The 16,358-nt window shown below is 41.3% G+C and overlaps 1 protein-coding gene across 2 annotated transcripts in view; it reads right to left on the bottom strand.

The window, feature by feature from the left end:
- LOC147891739 (eukaryotic translation initiation factor-like) overlaps positions 1–16,358 on the bottom strand; it is a 46,663-nt gene that overhangs the window by 27,320 nt on the left and 2,985 nt on the right. The window contains exons 2-5 of one of the 2 annotated variants that reach the window (XM_087387978.1): positions 4,376–4,453; positions 3,974–4,075; positions 3,000–3,278; positions 2,628–2,731 (exon numbers count right to left, since the gene is read on the bottom strand). In XM_087387978.1, coding sequence (XP_087244104.1) covers positions 2,628–2,731; positions 3,000–3,278; positions 3,974–4,075; positions 4,376–4,453 — 563 coding nt within the window. Of the gene's footprint in view, positions 1–2,627; positions 2,732–2,999; positions 3,285–3,973; positions 4,076–4,375; positions 4,454–16,358 lie in introns of both variants that reach the window. The other variant, XM_087387977.1, reaches the window with a different exon arrangement.

Genomic DNA, 16,358 nt, shown 5'->3' on the forward strand with positions numbered 1-16,358 from the left:
CTATCTCGATCCTTTTCATCTCGATTCCCGTCCACCTACCGTGCATGTTTCTCCAACAATTAGCACCACTATACAATTGTAGCTTTAGTGTGAATGAGCGTAGCTGTTATATCCCGATCTAATCATATTTTTGTTCTACCTACCATGGGTGACATATAATCTGGGGCAAGTAACTCTCCGGGCTTAGGATAGTAGAGACAAGCATCAAAGGGAGTCTAGGGATTACTCATACGATAACAAAGGAGCTGAGGCTAAACAAGAGGCTCGGCCATCACTCGGCTATCAACCATTGTGAAGATTATAAAGTTCCTCGCCGATAAATCTTATGCATGTCCACTTGCAGATAGCTCATTTGGTAGGGGCAAAGGCTTTGCTCCAAATCACCAAGGTCCCGCACCACCCAAAACGGTAGGGTGAATGGTGTTCTTAATGTGGTTTTAGAAAAACGGAGGAAACTCTAACCCAATCTCTTGCAGAATTCTAGATTACCATGCTAAATAATTTCAAGGCCTTTAACATAAATCAGTAACCAGACCTAAAAATTCATTTCGTTCACTCGAGAGTTAGCATCTTCCTATTTCTTCTTAATGAATTCCTTTTCACATGTCCTATAGCATATCTTTCATATGCCCTCCCTCAGCATGTCTTCTCCCATGAATTTCCTTCCATATGTGTTGTTTAATGAGCTATCTTCACATGCCCTCCTTTCATCAGATATCTTCACCTCTAAGCTCCCTACTACAACATGTTCTCTAATCACATGCTTTCCCATATCTCCTCGTGTGGCATTGCTAATGATTTTGTTTACATGCACCTGCCTTCCGGTGTGGCTTTCATTATGTTGTATTCTTTGTGACTTATTAATAGTCTTCTCATTTGATTTTCTTGTGACTCATACATTTCACAAGTCATGTGACTCTTTGTATTGTTTTTGCATGTGAGACTTTGTGTGTAAGAGAGGAAGGGGAATAAAACAGGGTGACTGAGAGAGAGAGAGAGAGAGGGAGAGAGAGAGAGAGAGAATAAAGCTCTTATGTAACCAAAAGTTCTGTCATAACCCGTAAAATCAAAGTAAGACGTTGCCCTAAGATAAGTCTTGGACTCTATCCAATGCAAAGCATCTAGGGGAGCTAGTTTCCATAACCTGCCAAATGCATAGAGGTGCTAACTCATCTCAATACTCAGTAACTCTCTCGTCCTCATGACTGTTACTAAAACAAAAAATAGTCAATTACAAGATGACCAAAGGAAAGGGCGAGGGTAAGGAGGGAAACTACAACTCTCTCCCATTGGGCCTTCGTCCATTACTTACGCTAGCAGGTCCTCTTGCTTAAAAGTTAAAGTGACCACAACATCCTCGGGAACTTCTATCCATGACAGCTATCCATACCCTAGGAATGCAACACATCGAGCTCAGGATCTTTGCCTCTCTCTTCTTGTCATTGCTAATTACCACGGGAGCTAGCCAATATCTTGAATACTTCAGCCATTTTTGACACCAAACAAGCAAAATAGACAAATATTCATTGCAATCGACATACTTCTATATAGCTGCATACCCATATATCTAGATGAATCTAGGAATGTGCCCAAACTCATCCTTTAGACCAAGGAGTATAAGCTCCTTGTGAACAGATAGAAAAAAAGTTTTCCTATACTCATCTTCATATTAACGTGCGCAAGTATGTCTCCCACTGTGACCTATGCCAGCAAATTAGGGTTCCTCATGTGAAGCAGTAGTCTACTCAAAGCCCTTGGGAATCTGGGGTCATAGCAAATCAAAATGGACTTTGTCACTAATTTGCCACCACCACAAAAAGCAGATATACCTGCCCTTTGCAACGAGATCTGCGCAAAAGCATCATCAACGCTCAAAACACATCCCGGTTATTCGTCAAACACGCATAAGCAATGTGCAAAATTCACAGAGTCATTGTAAATAGACTCAAAAGTGTCTTGGGAGGCTCTTTGACAATTTCAATACACACAATTGACTTTCACCAGCAGTTTCCATCCACAGACAGATGGTCACACAAAGATGTACACATTATCTGGCATTCAATGTACTGCAATGGTATGCAAGGGAGAATAAATATAAGAGCATAACCCAGCTCTAAAAAGATGGGGACAAGAGGGAAAGAAAGACAGAGAAAAAGGAGAAAAGGGCTGGAGAGGGTGCGGAGGGGGCAGGGGATTTGAGGGCTCAGAAGCATCTTAGCAGTGTTTCCATTAGTACACCAGGCATGCATTTCTAAAAACTTACCCTAGTTGCTTTGTTTGACTGACGTCTATCTTTAATAGCCCTCAACTGCAATGTCAGCCAATTGTGCAAGCCCTTATCGAATTAAATTAAAACCTCAACTTAGACGATATGTTGGAAGCACAGATACAAATATCCTTAAGCTGTGCACCTTGTCAGAGCGCTGAACTCTTTCATAACCTCACTTTCATAAGCCCTTTCCAATAAATCAAAAATCTGAACTTAGATGATATGTTGGAAGTACACTTTTATATATCTAAAAATGATTTTCAGCAGTCAGAGTGCACACATATTGCAAAGTCACGAACTGACAGCAGCGACTGCAGGAATTCCTCAAGAACTTCAGACTCCTACAGAAGGACAATACCCTTTGACTGTCCTCAAAACTCTCTCTTTTTCGGACACGGTGCCTTTGTTTGCTGTCCAAGGATTGGCCGCACGTATGATAGCAGGTACAGGCCGTGAATTCACCTACAATCAAAAGCAAAATCATGTAATTCATCTTTAGCAAGGATACAGCATGCTTACCATGAACTCACAATGCTTTTTTTGGAAACCCCCCACCCAAAAACAAAAACAAACGCCTCATCCCCCAAAATAAGAGAGCTTAGGTGGGCTGTCTAAAACCATAAGATCACATTCACTACTGTATTCTTTAAAAAAATAACCAATACAAACAAAGCAGGGTGAAAAAAACAGGAGAGTAAGAAAGCTGTTTTGATATCGAGTGTGTTGATACCCCGGAAGCTGCAGGCTGTGGTTCTTGTTGCCTTAAATACTGTGCAGCTTGTAATTCTTGTTGCCTGGAAGAGTGCTGGGACTCTTGTTGACGAAACGATGTTTGCTGATTGTACACATCACGCTCTTGCTCTCGGTCACGCCAATCACTGTCAGACCTCTTCCCCACTTCTTTTGGTTGCTCTTTACTTTTCTCCTCAAGAGCAGAAGAAGGTAAGGGTGTTCTACTTTTCCAGTTACGATTATCTGGATCTGAGTACCGCATTGCCGGGGGCAGAACCTGCACCTGATTAGGGGAGGAAAGTAATAAATCGTCCTTAATAACTCCAGCAATAGCCACCTGATCTAGTACAGCATATAGAGAACCAAATACACTAAAGATGGCGCTACATAGTAGAAACATAGGAACAAGTAGGAAAGTGCTAACAAGCCTGGCACTTTGCCAAAAAAAAGGGACAGACAATGTAGTCATTCCAGAAAGATATGAAAGTTCAATTTTTATTTGTAAAAATAAAATATCAAGGCATCCCAGAAGCCTGGATATGCAAACCTTTGTATCAGCCCATATGGCTATCTGAATCCCTCAAAACTCTTTTAAGGTCCACTTTTCTATAACAATAATAAAGGGCAGAAAACCTGTCTTGCATTCCATCCTATGCCAAAGAATTCCCGTTTCAGCATAATTCTGAATGCAATTGGATCACTAAGCAGTTTTACTAGCTCATCAAACTCAATCACATGGAAGCAATCTACATCATTACTACAACTAGCATATTAAATTTTCAGCCACAAGCATATTGTGATACAAAGCTTCCAAATCAAGCTGGAATCCAACGTCTTTACTGTGCTGCCCCAACATAGCTGACACGAAATCATTCAAAACTAGGATCCAAATACTCATTTATGCTGCAAAAACACCAATATTTGAAACACAATCATCCCAGCATTCATGAATCCATCCACTCGACACATTACATTAGTCACTGGTCGAGCCCACTCCTGTTCTTCGACAAGCAAGAGTTCAGATTCCATTTCGGACCTTGCAATCTCAATCTCCTGTGGAATGTCTCTGATGCTCTGCATCCAAAACAGGTTAAAAACAATACGCGTTATTCACATCACTTAAGAACCATCACCAAGAACCATTCAAAAATTAGAACTATTTCACATGTATCATCAAAATCATTACCTCTAAAATTGCATTCTAAGCTCTAGCTATGCTTATTCAAATACAGAGCCTTGATAATGTTGAAGGCAATTATTAAAAATATGAGGTACACGGATTGAGTTTGTCATGCACATGCAACCAACTTCCCGAATGCTCTGCCATGCATAAGTTTATTAACAATTGCTTTCATAAAAATCATTAACCCCCACCTCTTGGAGTTTGTAGAGTTCATCTCTTGTATACCGCAATCGTTCAGAGCGTGGCTTTGCTGTCTTGAAATCCATAACCTGCAGCATCAATTGGTCAAAGAAGATGTTATGCTTTATACTTGTAGCCATAGCATACGGTTGGTAGCTGTAACATATGTTCAATGAAACAAAATGTAAAACCATTTTTCTGCACTGACAAAACTTCCAATTTCATAGTATGCCATACAGAACCTTCTGAAAGAGCAAAATGCATATTTAAAATGTTCATGAATTACATGCTTCCATCCATAGGAAAATTGAAACTATAAGTACGGCAATGCAGTATCCCCGCGGATACTTACCTGGGAAGAACTATTGGTATGTTACCTGTACTTTATAAATCTTCATTAAACTATAATATATCCAGCCATACAAATTAGACATTAGAAAGAAATACAAAAAGAGAAGGATAGGGAAGAAGGAAATCAGGGAGACACTCTCACAGAGAGGGCCATTAGACGAAAATCAGTGAGACACACTAACACAGGAGACCATTAGAAATACAAAACTAAGCTAAAATTAGAAAAGAAAAGCATAACACATAAGCTGACACCTGTAGTCATTTCAGAAGACGAAGCTACTAAGCCAAAGACCTTGAAGTACGGAAGTGCCTTAATTACTCTTCCATCCATGTATTTAAACACTCGAGATGATGTGTATTGGCTTGTGACATATGTACAGCTTTGAGCAGAAAACTCTTGCAAGACACCCAAAAAATTCACATTTTTCCATTGATCATCTCTTGTGAGATCACATGATGTTAGAACCACTGTGAGTTTGCCAAACAGCCTAAAATGCTCAAAGCATAGCCTTGGTAAGCATAGAATAGGCTTGCTTGATGACCAAGTCAATTACCACAAAAACCGTATCCGTCACTCTTTATATAAGGCAGCTCATGATGAAGTCCTTCGCAATACGTGTCCATTCGCCCTCAAAAGAGGGTGATGGCTGCAACAAACCAAGCGGCAGCATATTATCCACTTTGATTTTGTTGGCATGGCACGCACTGTGATGTACTTGACTAGATCTCTCCAAAGCCCATTTGGCATGCCAAAGAGGAGCTTGCAATATCACCATCAAGTGTGGAAAACCCGTAACCAAAAAAATTTTAGAAATGAAAATGATCATGAGGCTTTAGGAGATAGAATGAGACCCAATCAAATTATATATCAAATTACCACCCTCCCAATTATTACTTATTATTTTATTTTTTTAAACATATAATCACGATACTCCCAACAGTTTAAAGTCCCACCCACCATGAAAAAAAAATGGAGCTCTGTCTACATGTGCATTGCATCTTTGCAAATGCCATGCAATAAACATACAATGTGAAGAACAGGGTAAATTATGTCCCAAACCATATTAACCTATGTTTTAACCTTCTAATCAATATGAATCCTATATACCTAGATGAATCCAGGAACATTCCCAAACTCATCCTCTAAAAACACAACATAGTGCAATTTCAACCTCACGATAGTCACTCATAAGATTGAAAACCATAAACTTCATCACGCATAGCAGGGACTAGCTACTATGACATCCCCACTAACGTCATCAAAACCCAACAGTGGGTGTAGACCATAGTATACAAAAATGCTCTCACACATACAAATCCACACCCCCACACATACTTGAGCATGCATCTATACAAAGTCTTCGTACTGAGTTTCTATCAACACTCCGAAGGTGTGAAGGGAAGACTCAGCCATGACGAAGGCTAGCACTAAAGGAGAAGGCTAATCAAAAAGTAGTCCAATATCTCTTCATTCAAGCTACAACTGTTTGTGAAGTCTAAACGATTTCATTTTACTCTCTCCCAAAAGAGCATCTAAATCTAGCTGATAGGGTAACGCACCATTTAAGATAGAAAGAATTATCGCAATACCAACAGACCGCAACTTGGATGAAAACTTCACAAGGTAAAATTTGCTAGATGAATCCAAGAACATTCCCAAACTAATCCTCTAAAAACACAACATAGTGCAGTTTCAATCTCACGATAGTCACTCATAAGATTGAAAACCATAAACTCCATCACGCATAACAGGGACTAGCTACTATGACATCCCCACTGAGGTCATCAATGCCCAACAATGGGTGTAGACCATCCCATAAAAATATGCTCTCACACATACAAATCCACACACCCACACATACTTGAGCATCCATTTATACAAAGTCTTCGTACTGAGTTTCTGTCGGCACTCCAGAGGTGAAGGGCGAACTCAGCCATGACGAAGGCTAGCACTAAAAGAGAAGGCTAATCAAAAAGTATTCCAATATCTCTTCATTCAAGCTACAACTGCTTGTGAAATCTAAACGATTTCATTTTAGTCTCTCCCAAACGAGCATCTAAATCTCAATATGAATCCTAGCAATTTTAATTCCTATAAAAATATCTCAAGCTTCATCTAGATCTGCATAGAAACTTTTTGTACCCCATGCAGCCCATCCTCTGAAATACAAAGGATGCCACAAGAATGAGCATGCTCGCATAGAATCTACCTAACCATTTCTTTCTCTAATTGTACTCAAGGTTAAACTTTGTAATTGCACCAATGCCAAGCACTTCTACTTAGATAAAAAAAGTTTAGCTAAGTGGGACACCCAAGTCTAATACTCAATCTTACTTGATAAAGATCCCACACAATAAGTGAGCCACTTCTTAAGTGCCTATAACATGGCCAATATCTCCTCACTATAGGATAAGGCTGTTAGAAACTCACTGTGCCCACCTGTGAGCCCCCGATTTGAGGGGACAAGGGGCAATGAGAGGTAGGAGGGCTGGGGAGAGAGACTCACGCCGGCATCGGAGGGAGAATATAGGTGACCAGCACACGGGCTGGGTCACAGCCTGCAACAGCAGGTATAAGGGGGGCTTTAGGCCTCATATGGAGGCTCCAGCAGCAGTGCGGACTGGCCGCCCAAGGTGCCCTAATATAGGGGCCTGTGGCTGGCCAAATCGGCCCATCCAGGGCCACCGACCAGGGCCAACCCTGGTCAGTTTATGGGGCCCATGAAGTCGGCCACCAGAAAGGGTACCGACCCTGCTGGTCGGTCATCTGAAGGGGCCTGGGCAGAGCCTATAAAAGGCCCACTTCTCCATTGAGCCCAGCATCCAGTGCATTATAGAAAGCCTTCTCCAAGGCAGTGTTCAGCACTCAGATCTGGGGCAGTTTGTGAGAGAGAGTTCATCAGTTTTCTCCAGCACCCTGCTGTGATTTGTACTGCTCCCTTGGAGCCATTTTCTGCCCACCATCCAGTGGATGAATATACTCTCTCTCTCCATCTATTCTTGCTGTTATTTCCGAGTGTGTTTCTGTTGCATCTGTGGTCATCTATCTAAGCTGAGTGTGTAAGAGTTAGAGAGATCTTGGGTGGAGGATTGAGTGATTCATTCCCTCGTCATTTCTAACATGGTATCAGAGCCATAGGCTCTCAACTCTTCTTCATCAACGCACTCTCTGAAGGAACGAGTCCCTTGGCAAAAAGGCGATTCTGTTTTCAGCTCAGGCTAGCACAGGAGGTCAGTTCATCTTTTTTGCTTCAGTGTTTTTTTTCAGTCTGCTATTCACCGAGATGGATCAGCGTTCACAAGCCTCTACGCCCATTGCTCATCCTTCCTCCTTCTCCAGTCATCTTCCTTCTTCATTCATTCCCAATTTTGGTGAAGCTGGAAAGGTCGATGGGACGAACTATCCAATCTGGAAAGTCAAGATCCGAAGCCATCTGGTAGCACAGAAGCTGTGGAAGATAGTGATTGGGACCGAGGTAAAGCCGAAGGACATTGTGGACAAAAGAGGTGATGTTCTATTTGAAGCAGATGCAGATGAACTCTAAGCATGGGAGCAGAGGGATGCTCAAGCCTTAGCAATTCTAATCGGCACGACAACAGATGCTATGATCCTTCATATCCAATTGGCAGAGACGTCTTCAGAGGCGTGGGCCATTACTAAAGGAGTTGTATGAAACCGACAATACAGCCCGTATCATTACTCTTCAGCATCAACTTTATAATCTTGATATGAAGGAGGGTGATAGTGTGCATGACCATCTGACAAAATCTGACAAAGGTGGAAGTCGTGCGGGACCAGCTCGCAGCGATTGGTCAGAAGGTGGACTCGAGTCAATTGGCGTTGCTCACACTTCACAAGTTGCCACGGAGTTTCAAAAGTTTTGTGACTACGGTCACTGCGGGTCAACGGACTAAGCCAATCACCTTTGAGGAGCTTGGCCCACTCCTGCTTCAAGAGGAGGCTTGAGAGAAACTCTTTATGCAAACCGACAAGAAGGCATTAGTGGCCATAGACAATCCTGGAAAAGGCAAGTCAAAGGAGTTCAAGAAGTCAGAGGATGCAGACCGAAAAAAGAAAATGAAGTGCTTTTATTGTGAAAAGCTTGGCCACTCCGCCAAAGAATGCCAAACGAAGAAGGCGGACCAAAAGCGGAAGAGAGAAGCCAGGATCAAAGAAGAGCCTAAGAATGATTCTGCCAATGTGACGACAGGATAGTTGTTTTTAATCAGTGAACATTGTTCAGCGTATGCAGTCAGTGAAGGAAAAGAGGGTTGGTATGTTGACAGAGGAGCTTCAAAGCACATGTCTAATAGAAAGACTTGGTTCAAAACCATGGAAAGTACACACCCCGATTCCAAAGTTTCTATCAGGGATAGCCGGACATGTCCTGTGAAGGGCATTGGTAGCATTCCTTTCATTACAACCACGGGTGAGGAGAAGGATATCTCTGGAGTACTTTATGTACCCAACCTTTGCAAGAACTTACTGTCTGTAAGTCAGATGGACAAGAAGAACATGTCAGTTCTCTTTGAGGACGGCAAGGTCACCGTGACATCCAAAGCAAATGGACAGATGGTGGCCCAAGGAGTTAAAGAAAACAGACTGTACCGCCTCAGTGCAATGTTGATTCATGAAGACAATGGAAAGTCCAAACTTTGGCACGAGCGCTTCGGTCATGTCAGCTATGGAACCTTGACTGAAATGTCAAAGTCCAAGATGATGCATGGACTTCCACCCATTACAGGCAAGAGGGCTTGCCTAGAAGGCAAGCAGCACAGGGACAAGTTCCCACAAGAGGCCTCATTTCGGGCCAGCAAACCACTTGAGTTGGTTCATGCTGACATTTGTGGCCCAATGTCTACAGCATCTTCGGCAAGCCCAGGAACTCACTTCTCTTTGTGGATGACTTCAGTAGAATGACCTAGGTGTATTGCTTGGCTGAAAGTCACAGGCTTTCGAGAAATTCAAGGATTGGAAGGCCAGAGTTGAAAAGGAGACAGGGGAGAACGTCAAGATGTTCCGTACAGACAAGGGGGGAGAATTCACCTCCAATGAGTTCAACACATTTTGTCGCAAGCATGGGATCAAGCGACAACTCACCACAGCACATACATCTCAGCGAAACCGGATAGACGAGAGGAAGCACATAACCACCACGGAGACAGGGCTTGCTATGTTACGAGGAAGCAACCTTTCTAAAGCCGATTGGAGTAAAGCTGTAAATACATCAGTACACGTCCTCAAACAGGACCAAGACGAAGGCCGTCACATAGTTCAATGAAACGTTTCAGAACGTTGAAACGTGAAACGTTTTGAAACGTTTCAAAACGTTTCAAAAAAATAGGTGAAGTTTCAAAAAACCAGATTGTATTTTTTTGGTCTAAAAAATATAAATTTTATGCCTGCATACATTTGGTATGCCAAAACTGTACAACTAGCTAAGAACATAGAAAAAGACTTGACAGAAAGCCTATAATGGCCAATGGTAGAATAGATTATAGACTCCAGATTAGAAAGCTCAATCAAGCCTTCAACTTTATCAACAAGCCTATAATGGCCAATGCTAGAAATTAGAATAGAGTCTAGATTACCAAGCTCAATTAAGCCTTTAAATTTTAGAAATTAGATTTCAGTTGAGTAGATACTAGATAGGTCGCAAAAAATCAGATTTCAGATTACAATTTACAAGCTAAACCTATAGTACCCTAGCCACGTTTCATTGAACATGAAACGTTTCGAAACGTGCTGCACGTTTCGAAACGTTTCAAATTCAATGAAACGCGTTTCATTGTGACTATGGGCCGTCAAGGACAAGACTCCATATGAGGCATTTTATGGTAAGAAGCCCTCTATCACTCATCTTCACATTTTTGGTTCTAACGCATGGGTGCATGTGCACAAGGAAGAAAGGACCAAGCTTGATTCTCGGAGCAAAAAATGTATCTTTGTTGGGTATAGCCAATAATCCAAGGCCTATTGACTCTTCGACCCAGTAAAGAAGCAGATCCTTATCAGTCGGAATGTCATCTTCGAGGAAAAGGAATCTGAACCCCAGGACAAGCCTCAAATTGAGGAGAAGGAGATTGTTCGGAGATTGTTCAATCCCCGAACCCACCCCGCCCCAGGTTGACCATCCAAGAGGTGAAGAAATCGAAAGCTGATGTTCCACAAGGTACTGAGGAAGAGCAAGATGTTCCAGAAGTAGTTCCAGTTCCTCCTCCCACTGAGAAGCAAAAGAGGTTGCCCCAATGGTACCTAAGAACATTGGAAGACTCTCGGGTCACCGATATACCTGAGTAGCAGTTCCGGATTGCATCGGTCCCAACGTCTTAAGAAGACCCCATCCGTGAATTTTGCATTGGTGGCTCAACTTGAAGAGCCAAGGACCTTCGAGGAGGCGAAGGACAATTCAAAATGGCAGGCTGCCATGCAAGCAGAGATCGATGCTACCCTGAAGAACAATACCTGGGACTTAGTGGCCAGGCCCCCACGACGGAAAGTCATTGGCACTAAGTGGGTATACAAACTTAAATACAAATCCAACGACAGCTTGGATAAGTATAAAGCAAGGTTAGTGGTCAAAGATTTTGCTCAGACTGAAGGCATGGATTTTAATGAAACTTTTGCTCCCACAACTCGCATGGTTACTATCTGGACAGTGATTGCCCTTGCTGCCCAATTCCATTGGCCTATTTTTCAAATGGACGTGAAGTCCGCATTCCTTAATCTAGGGTCCCCATTAAAGATCTGCAGGTTGAAGACAGCGTTATACGGGCTGAAACACGCCCCCAGAGCTTGGTACCAAAGGATAGATGTATTCTTTCAGAAGATAGGGCTAAGTCGGAGTCCTTCTGAGGCAAACCTCTACTTGTTCATTAAGAAGGGGTTGCGATTGGTACTCATCCTCTATGTTGATGATCTTATCTTGACAGGTGACCATGTCAAGAAGATTTCCCAGGTCAGGGAGCTACTCAGGTCTGAGTTTGAGATGACTGACCTTGGGTTATTACACTACTTCCTTGGGATAGAAGTAAAGCAGGCCAAAGACAGGATCTTCATTTCACAGGAGAAATATTACAGAGAACTTCTAAAGAGATTCCAGATGGAGGATTGCAGGACAGCAATAACTCCCATGGAGGTCGGGCTCAAGCTAAGTGTTCACGACACATCTCAGCCGGTCGATACTCCTTTGTACCTACGATTGGTAGAAAGCTTGCTTTACCTTACCAATACTCGACCTAATATTTGTTATGCAGTTGGGCTATTATGCCAATTCTCTGATTCTCCCAAGAAGAGTCATTGGGATGCAGGTTTACAGGTGTTGAGGTATCTAAAGGGTACTTGCACCTACGGGATCACCTACACCAAAGGAGGTGTTGAGGTATCTAAAGGGTACTTGCACCTACGGGATCACCTACACCAAAGGCATCGAACTAGGCGGGTTCTGTGACACTGATTGGGCAGGTGATGCTGACACCAGAAGATCAACAACAAGCTATTGCTTCTTACTTGCATCTGGTGCCATCTCTTCGCTGAGTAAGAAGCAACCCACAGTGGCCCTTTCATCTACAGAGGCAAAGTACAGAGCCGCATGTACAGCAACTTGTGAGACACTGTGGTTGAGGTGGATTCTGGAGGACATGGACATGTGTCAGGAGGACGCAATAGTACTGATATGCGACAATCAGAGTTGCATAGCCATTGCCAAGGATCCAATGTACCATGCACGGACCAAGCTCACTGTGCCCACCTGTGAGCCCCCGATTTGAGGGAACAAGGGGCAGTGAGAGGTAGGAGGGCTGGGGAGAGAGACTCAGGCCAGCATCAGAGGAAGAATATAGGCGACCAGCACATGGGCTCGGTTGCAGCCTACAACAGCAGGTATAAGGGGGGCTTTAGGCCTCATATGGAGGCTCCACCAGCAGCGCAGACTGGCCGCCCAGGGCGCCCTAATATAGGGGCCTGTGGCTGGCCAATCGGCCCATCCAGGGCCAACCCTGGTCGGCTTATGGGGCCCATGAAGTCAGCCACCAGACAGGGCCCCAACCCTGCTGGTCGGTCATCTGAAGGGGCCTGGGCAGAGCCTATAAAAGGCCCACTTATCCATTGAGCCCGGCATCCAGTGCATTACAGAAAGCCTTCTCCAAGGCAGTGTTTAGCACTCAGATCTGGGGTAGTTTGTGAGAGAGAGTTCATCAGTTTTCTCCAGCACCCTGCTGTGATTTGCACTGCTCATCCGGCGGATGAATATACTCTCTCTCCATCTATTCTTGCTGTTATTTCTGAGTGTGTTTCTGTTGCATCTGTGGTCATCTATCTAAGCTGAGTGTGTTAAGTGTTAGAGAGATCTTGGGTGGAGGATTGAATGATTCATTCCCTCTTCATTTCTAACAAAGGCATTGTTTATATACATACATACAGACAGTATAAGTCATGAGATTGAAACTGCACTATGTTGTGCCTTTAGAGGATGAGTTTAGGCATGTTCCAGGATTCACCTAGATATATACTTATACATACATGCATACATACAATATAGACATATATGTATATGTATATGTATGCATGTATGCATGTATATATACACACACACATTTATACATATATTCGTGTATGTATATATATTCATATATAGACGTATATGTATACATGTTTACATAATATATGTATACATATACATGCATACATGCATGTACACATCCACATGCACGTGCACATCCACACGCACACGCAGATGCACATGTATTGATATTTTTATATGCATGTGCGTATACGTGCATATATTTAATTTTTTCTCTCTATGTACATACACACACTATATATTTATTTATTTATTTATCTCTCTCTATATATATAAATATTCTTTTGATCTCTCTGTGTATGTATGTATATGTGGATATAGATATATATGTACGCATGCATGTATAGATATATATGTATGTATGCATGTACATAGAATGCATGCATACATATATACATACATACACAGAGAGATCAAAAGAATATTTATATATATAGAGAGAGAAATAAATATATAAATATGTATATATACATACATACATATATATATATATGTATGTGTGTATATATATATATATGTATATGTATGTATGTATGTGTGTATATATATATATATATATATATATATATATATATATATATAGAGAGAGAGAGAGAGGCATACATATATACATATATAGAGGCATACATATGTACGTATGTATGTATGTATATACATACATACATGTGTGTATGTATGTATACATATATATATACATATATAGAGGCATACATATGTATGTATGTATCTATGTACATACATACATGTGTGTATGTATGTATACATATATATATACATATATAGAGGCATACATATGTATGTATGTATCTATGTACATACATGTGTGTATTCTATATATATATATATATATATATATATATGTAGAGGCATACATATGTATGCCTCTCTCTCTATATATATATATATATATAGAGGCATACATATATACATATATAGAGGCATACATATGTATGTATGTATGTATATACATACATACATGTGTGTATGTATGTATACATATATATATACATATATAGAGGCATACATATGTATGTATGTATGTATCTATGTACATACATGTGTGTATTTTATATATATATATATATATATAATACACACATGTATGTACATACATACATACATACATACATATGTATGCCTCTATATATATATATATAGAGGCATACATATGTATGTATGTATGTATGTATGTATGTACATACATGTGTGTATTATATATATATATATATATATATATATATATATATATATAAATTGGACAAGCCATGTAGGAAACAACGGTGAGAGACGAAATGCTATTACCGGGCCACAGCTACTGACCACACGGAAATAGAAGCGGTCGGGACCGCGAGCAGTGCTAAGTTATATATATATATATAACTTAGCACTGCTCGCGGTCCCGACCGCTTCTATTTCCGTGTGGTCAGTAGCTGTGGCCCGGTAATAGCATTTCGTCTCTCACCGTTGTTTCCTACATGGCTTGTCCAATTGTTGATCAAACGCCCCGTCTTAGGATGTAATATGGGTAATCTGCTCCATCCTTTCCTTTCCCTTTTGTGCAATGATACGGTCGAGGGAAGGCCATTTAGCCTGATTAATCAGAACCCTCAGTAGGCATAGAGCAAGGCAGCGTGCATTTGCGCTCCCCATTCCCAGTATATATATATATATGTAATACACACATGTATGTACATAGATACATACATACATACATATGTATGCCTCTATATATGTGTATATATATATATATATATGTATACATACATACACACATGTATGTATATACATACATACATACATATGTATGCCTCTATATATGTATATATACATTTATAAGTCTCTATATATGTATATATACATATATGCATACATACATACATGAGTGCGTGAATGCAAGTGTCAGTAACACCCATATCTTATTCCTTTATGTTTTTCTTCCTTCTCAAATGCTTGTTACGAATGCCGGAAGCTTGGTCACTTAGCTTACCACCGCTCTCGAGACGGTTACCACTGCTCTCGAGACGGTAAACTCCCTCAGACTTCCCTTCAAGTTCCTACTTTGGGTTAGTGGACAAGCCTGTCTCGAAGGTTCCAAAGAAGCAATGGAAGAAAGTGGATAAAATGCCTTCTGCTGTTCCGACATCAATTGTCACTGACCTTCAGCTCCCTATTTCCAATCCTTCTGAGGCCATGACTTGAAGGTTACTTCTGATTTTGGACCTTAACGATTCTTGGTGCTCCCCTCGACCGCTATTGTGCATGTATCTCGTGAGGTTTTTCAAGATGCTTATATGCTTGTGGAAGGCGAGCCTCTGGCTGTGGATATGATGCATATACTGTTTCTTTGGATGTGGCAGTTGATAGGGTTGGATACCACACTGTAGATCAAATGCCTAGTACTGATGCTATTCCATCTTCCTCTACTGCTCCAGCACCTACCGACTCAGCAATCCCTCTTTGTTGATGCTGAGCCTCAGCCAGCCTCTCTGGCCATATGTGCACTTGAGAGCGCCAGATTGTCTGGCAGCTTCTCATGAACCCAAAAGCAGTTTTCCACTTGAGGACATGCATCCTATGATGCAACAAGTTTTCGAACAGTGATCCAAAGGTTTCAACTTCCCGCTTATGTTAAGAAGAATCACAATAAAATTACATTTTACTGATGGCACTACTGCTTTCCTCGATAGTTTCTTGGTACAACGTGGGATCAAGTTAGAGAATGTTGTCTTATGTCCTCTCCAGCCGACTTATAATTTCCTTCCTTTCCTTTTGATTCTTTTATCTTGATCTCCTATCTTCTTTGAGAGGAGTTGCATTTGTACTTTTTCTTTTTTTTCTTCAAGGTGGGTTTTCACCTCTTTTGAGGTTTCCCAAACAGTTATATAAGTATTACAGAAAAATGTGCGGGTATGTGTGCACACACACTTTACTTTGGTCAAATCCATTTGTCATTATTTTACAAGAAACAGTCCCAAAGAAAGGGACAGCCAGTTACAAGCATCAGAAGAGATCATTATATAGCAAGAAGGCAGGATAATCTAAATCCCGCACATGTAGACAA

Source organism: Dipteris shenzhenensis, chromosome 17 (genome assembly GCF_047967505.1).
Source record: "Dipteris shenzhenensis isolate YYH24624 ecotype China chromosome 17, Dip_SZ_1.0, whole genome shotgun sequence".
Taxonomy (NCBI): domain Eukaryota; kingdom Viridiplantae; phylum Streptophyta; class Polypodiopsida; order Gleicheniales; family Dipteridaceae; genus Dipteris; species Dipteris shenzhenensis.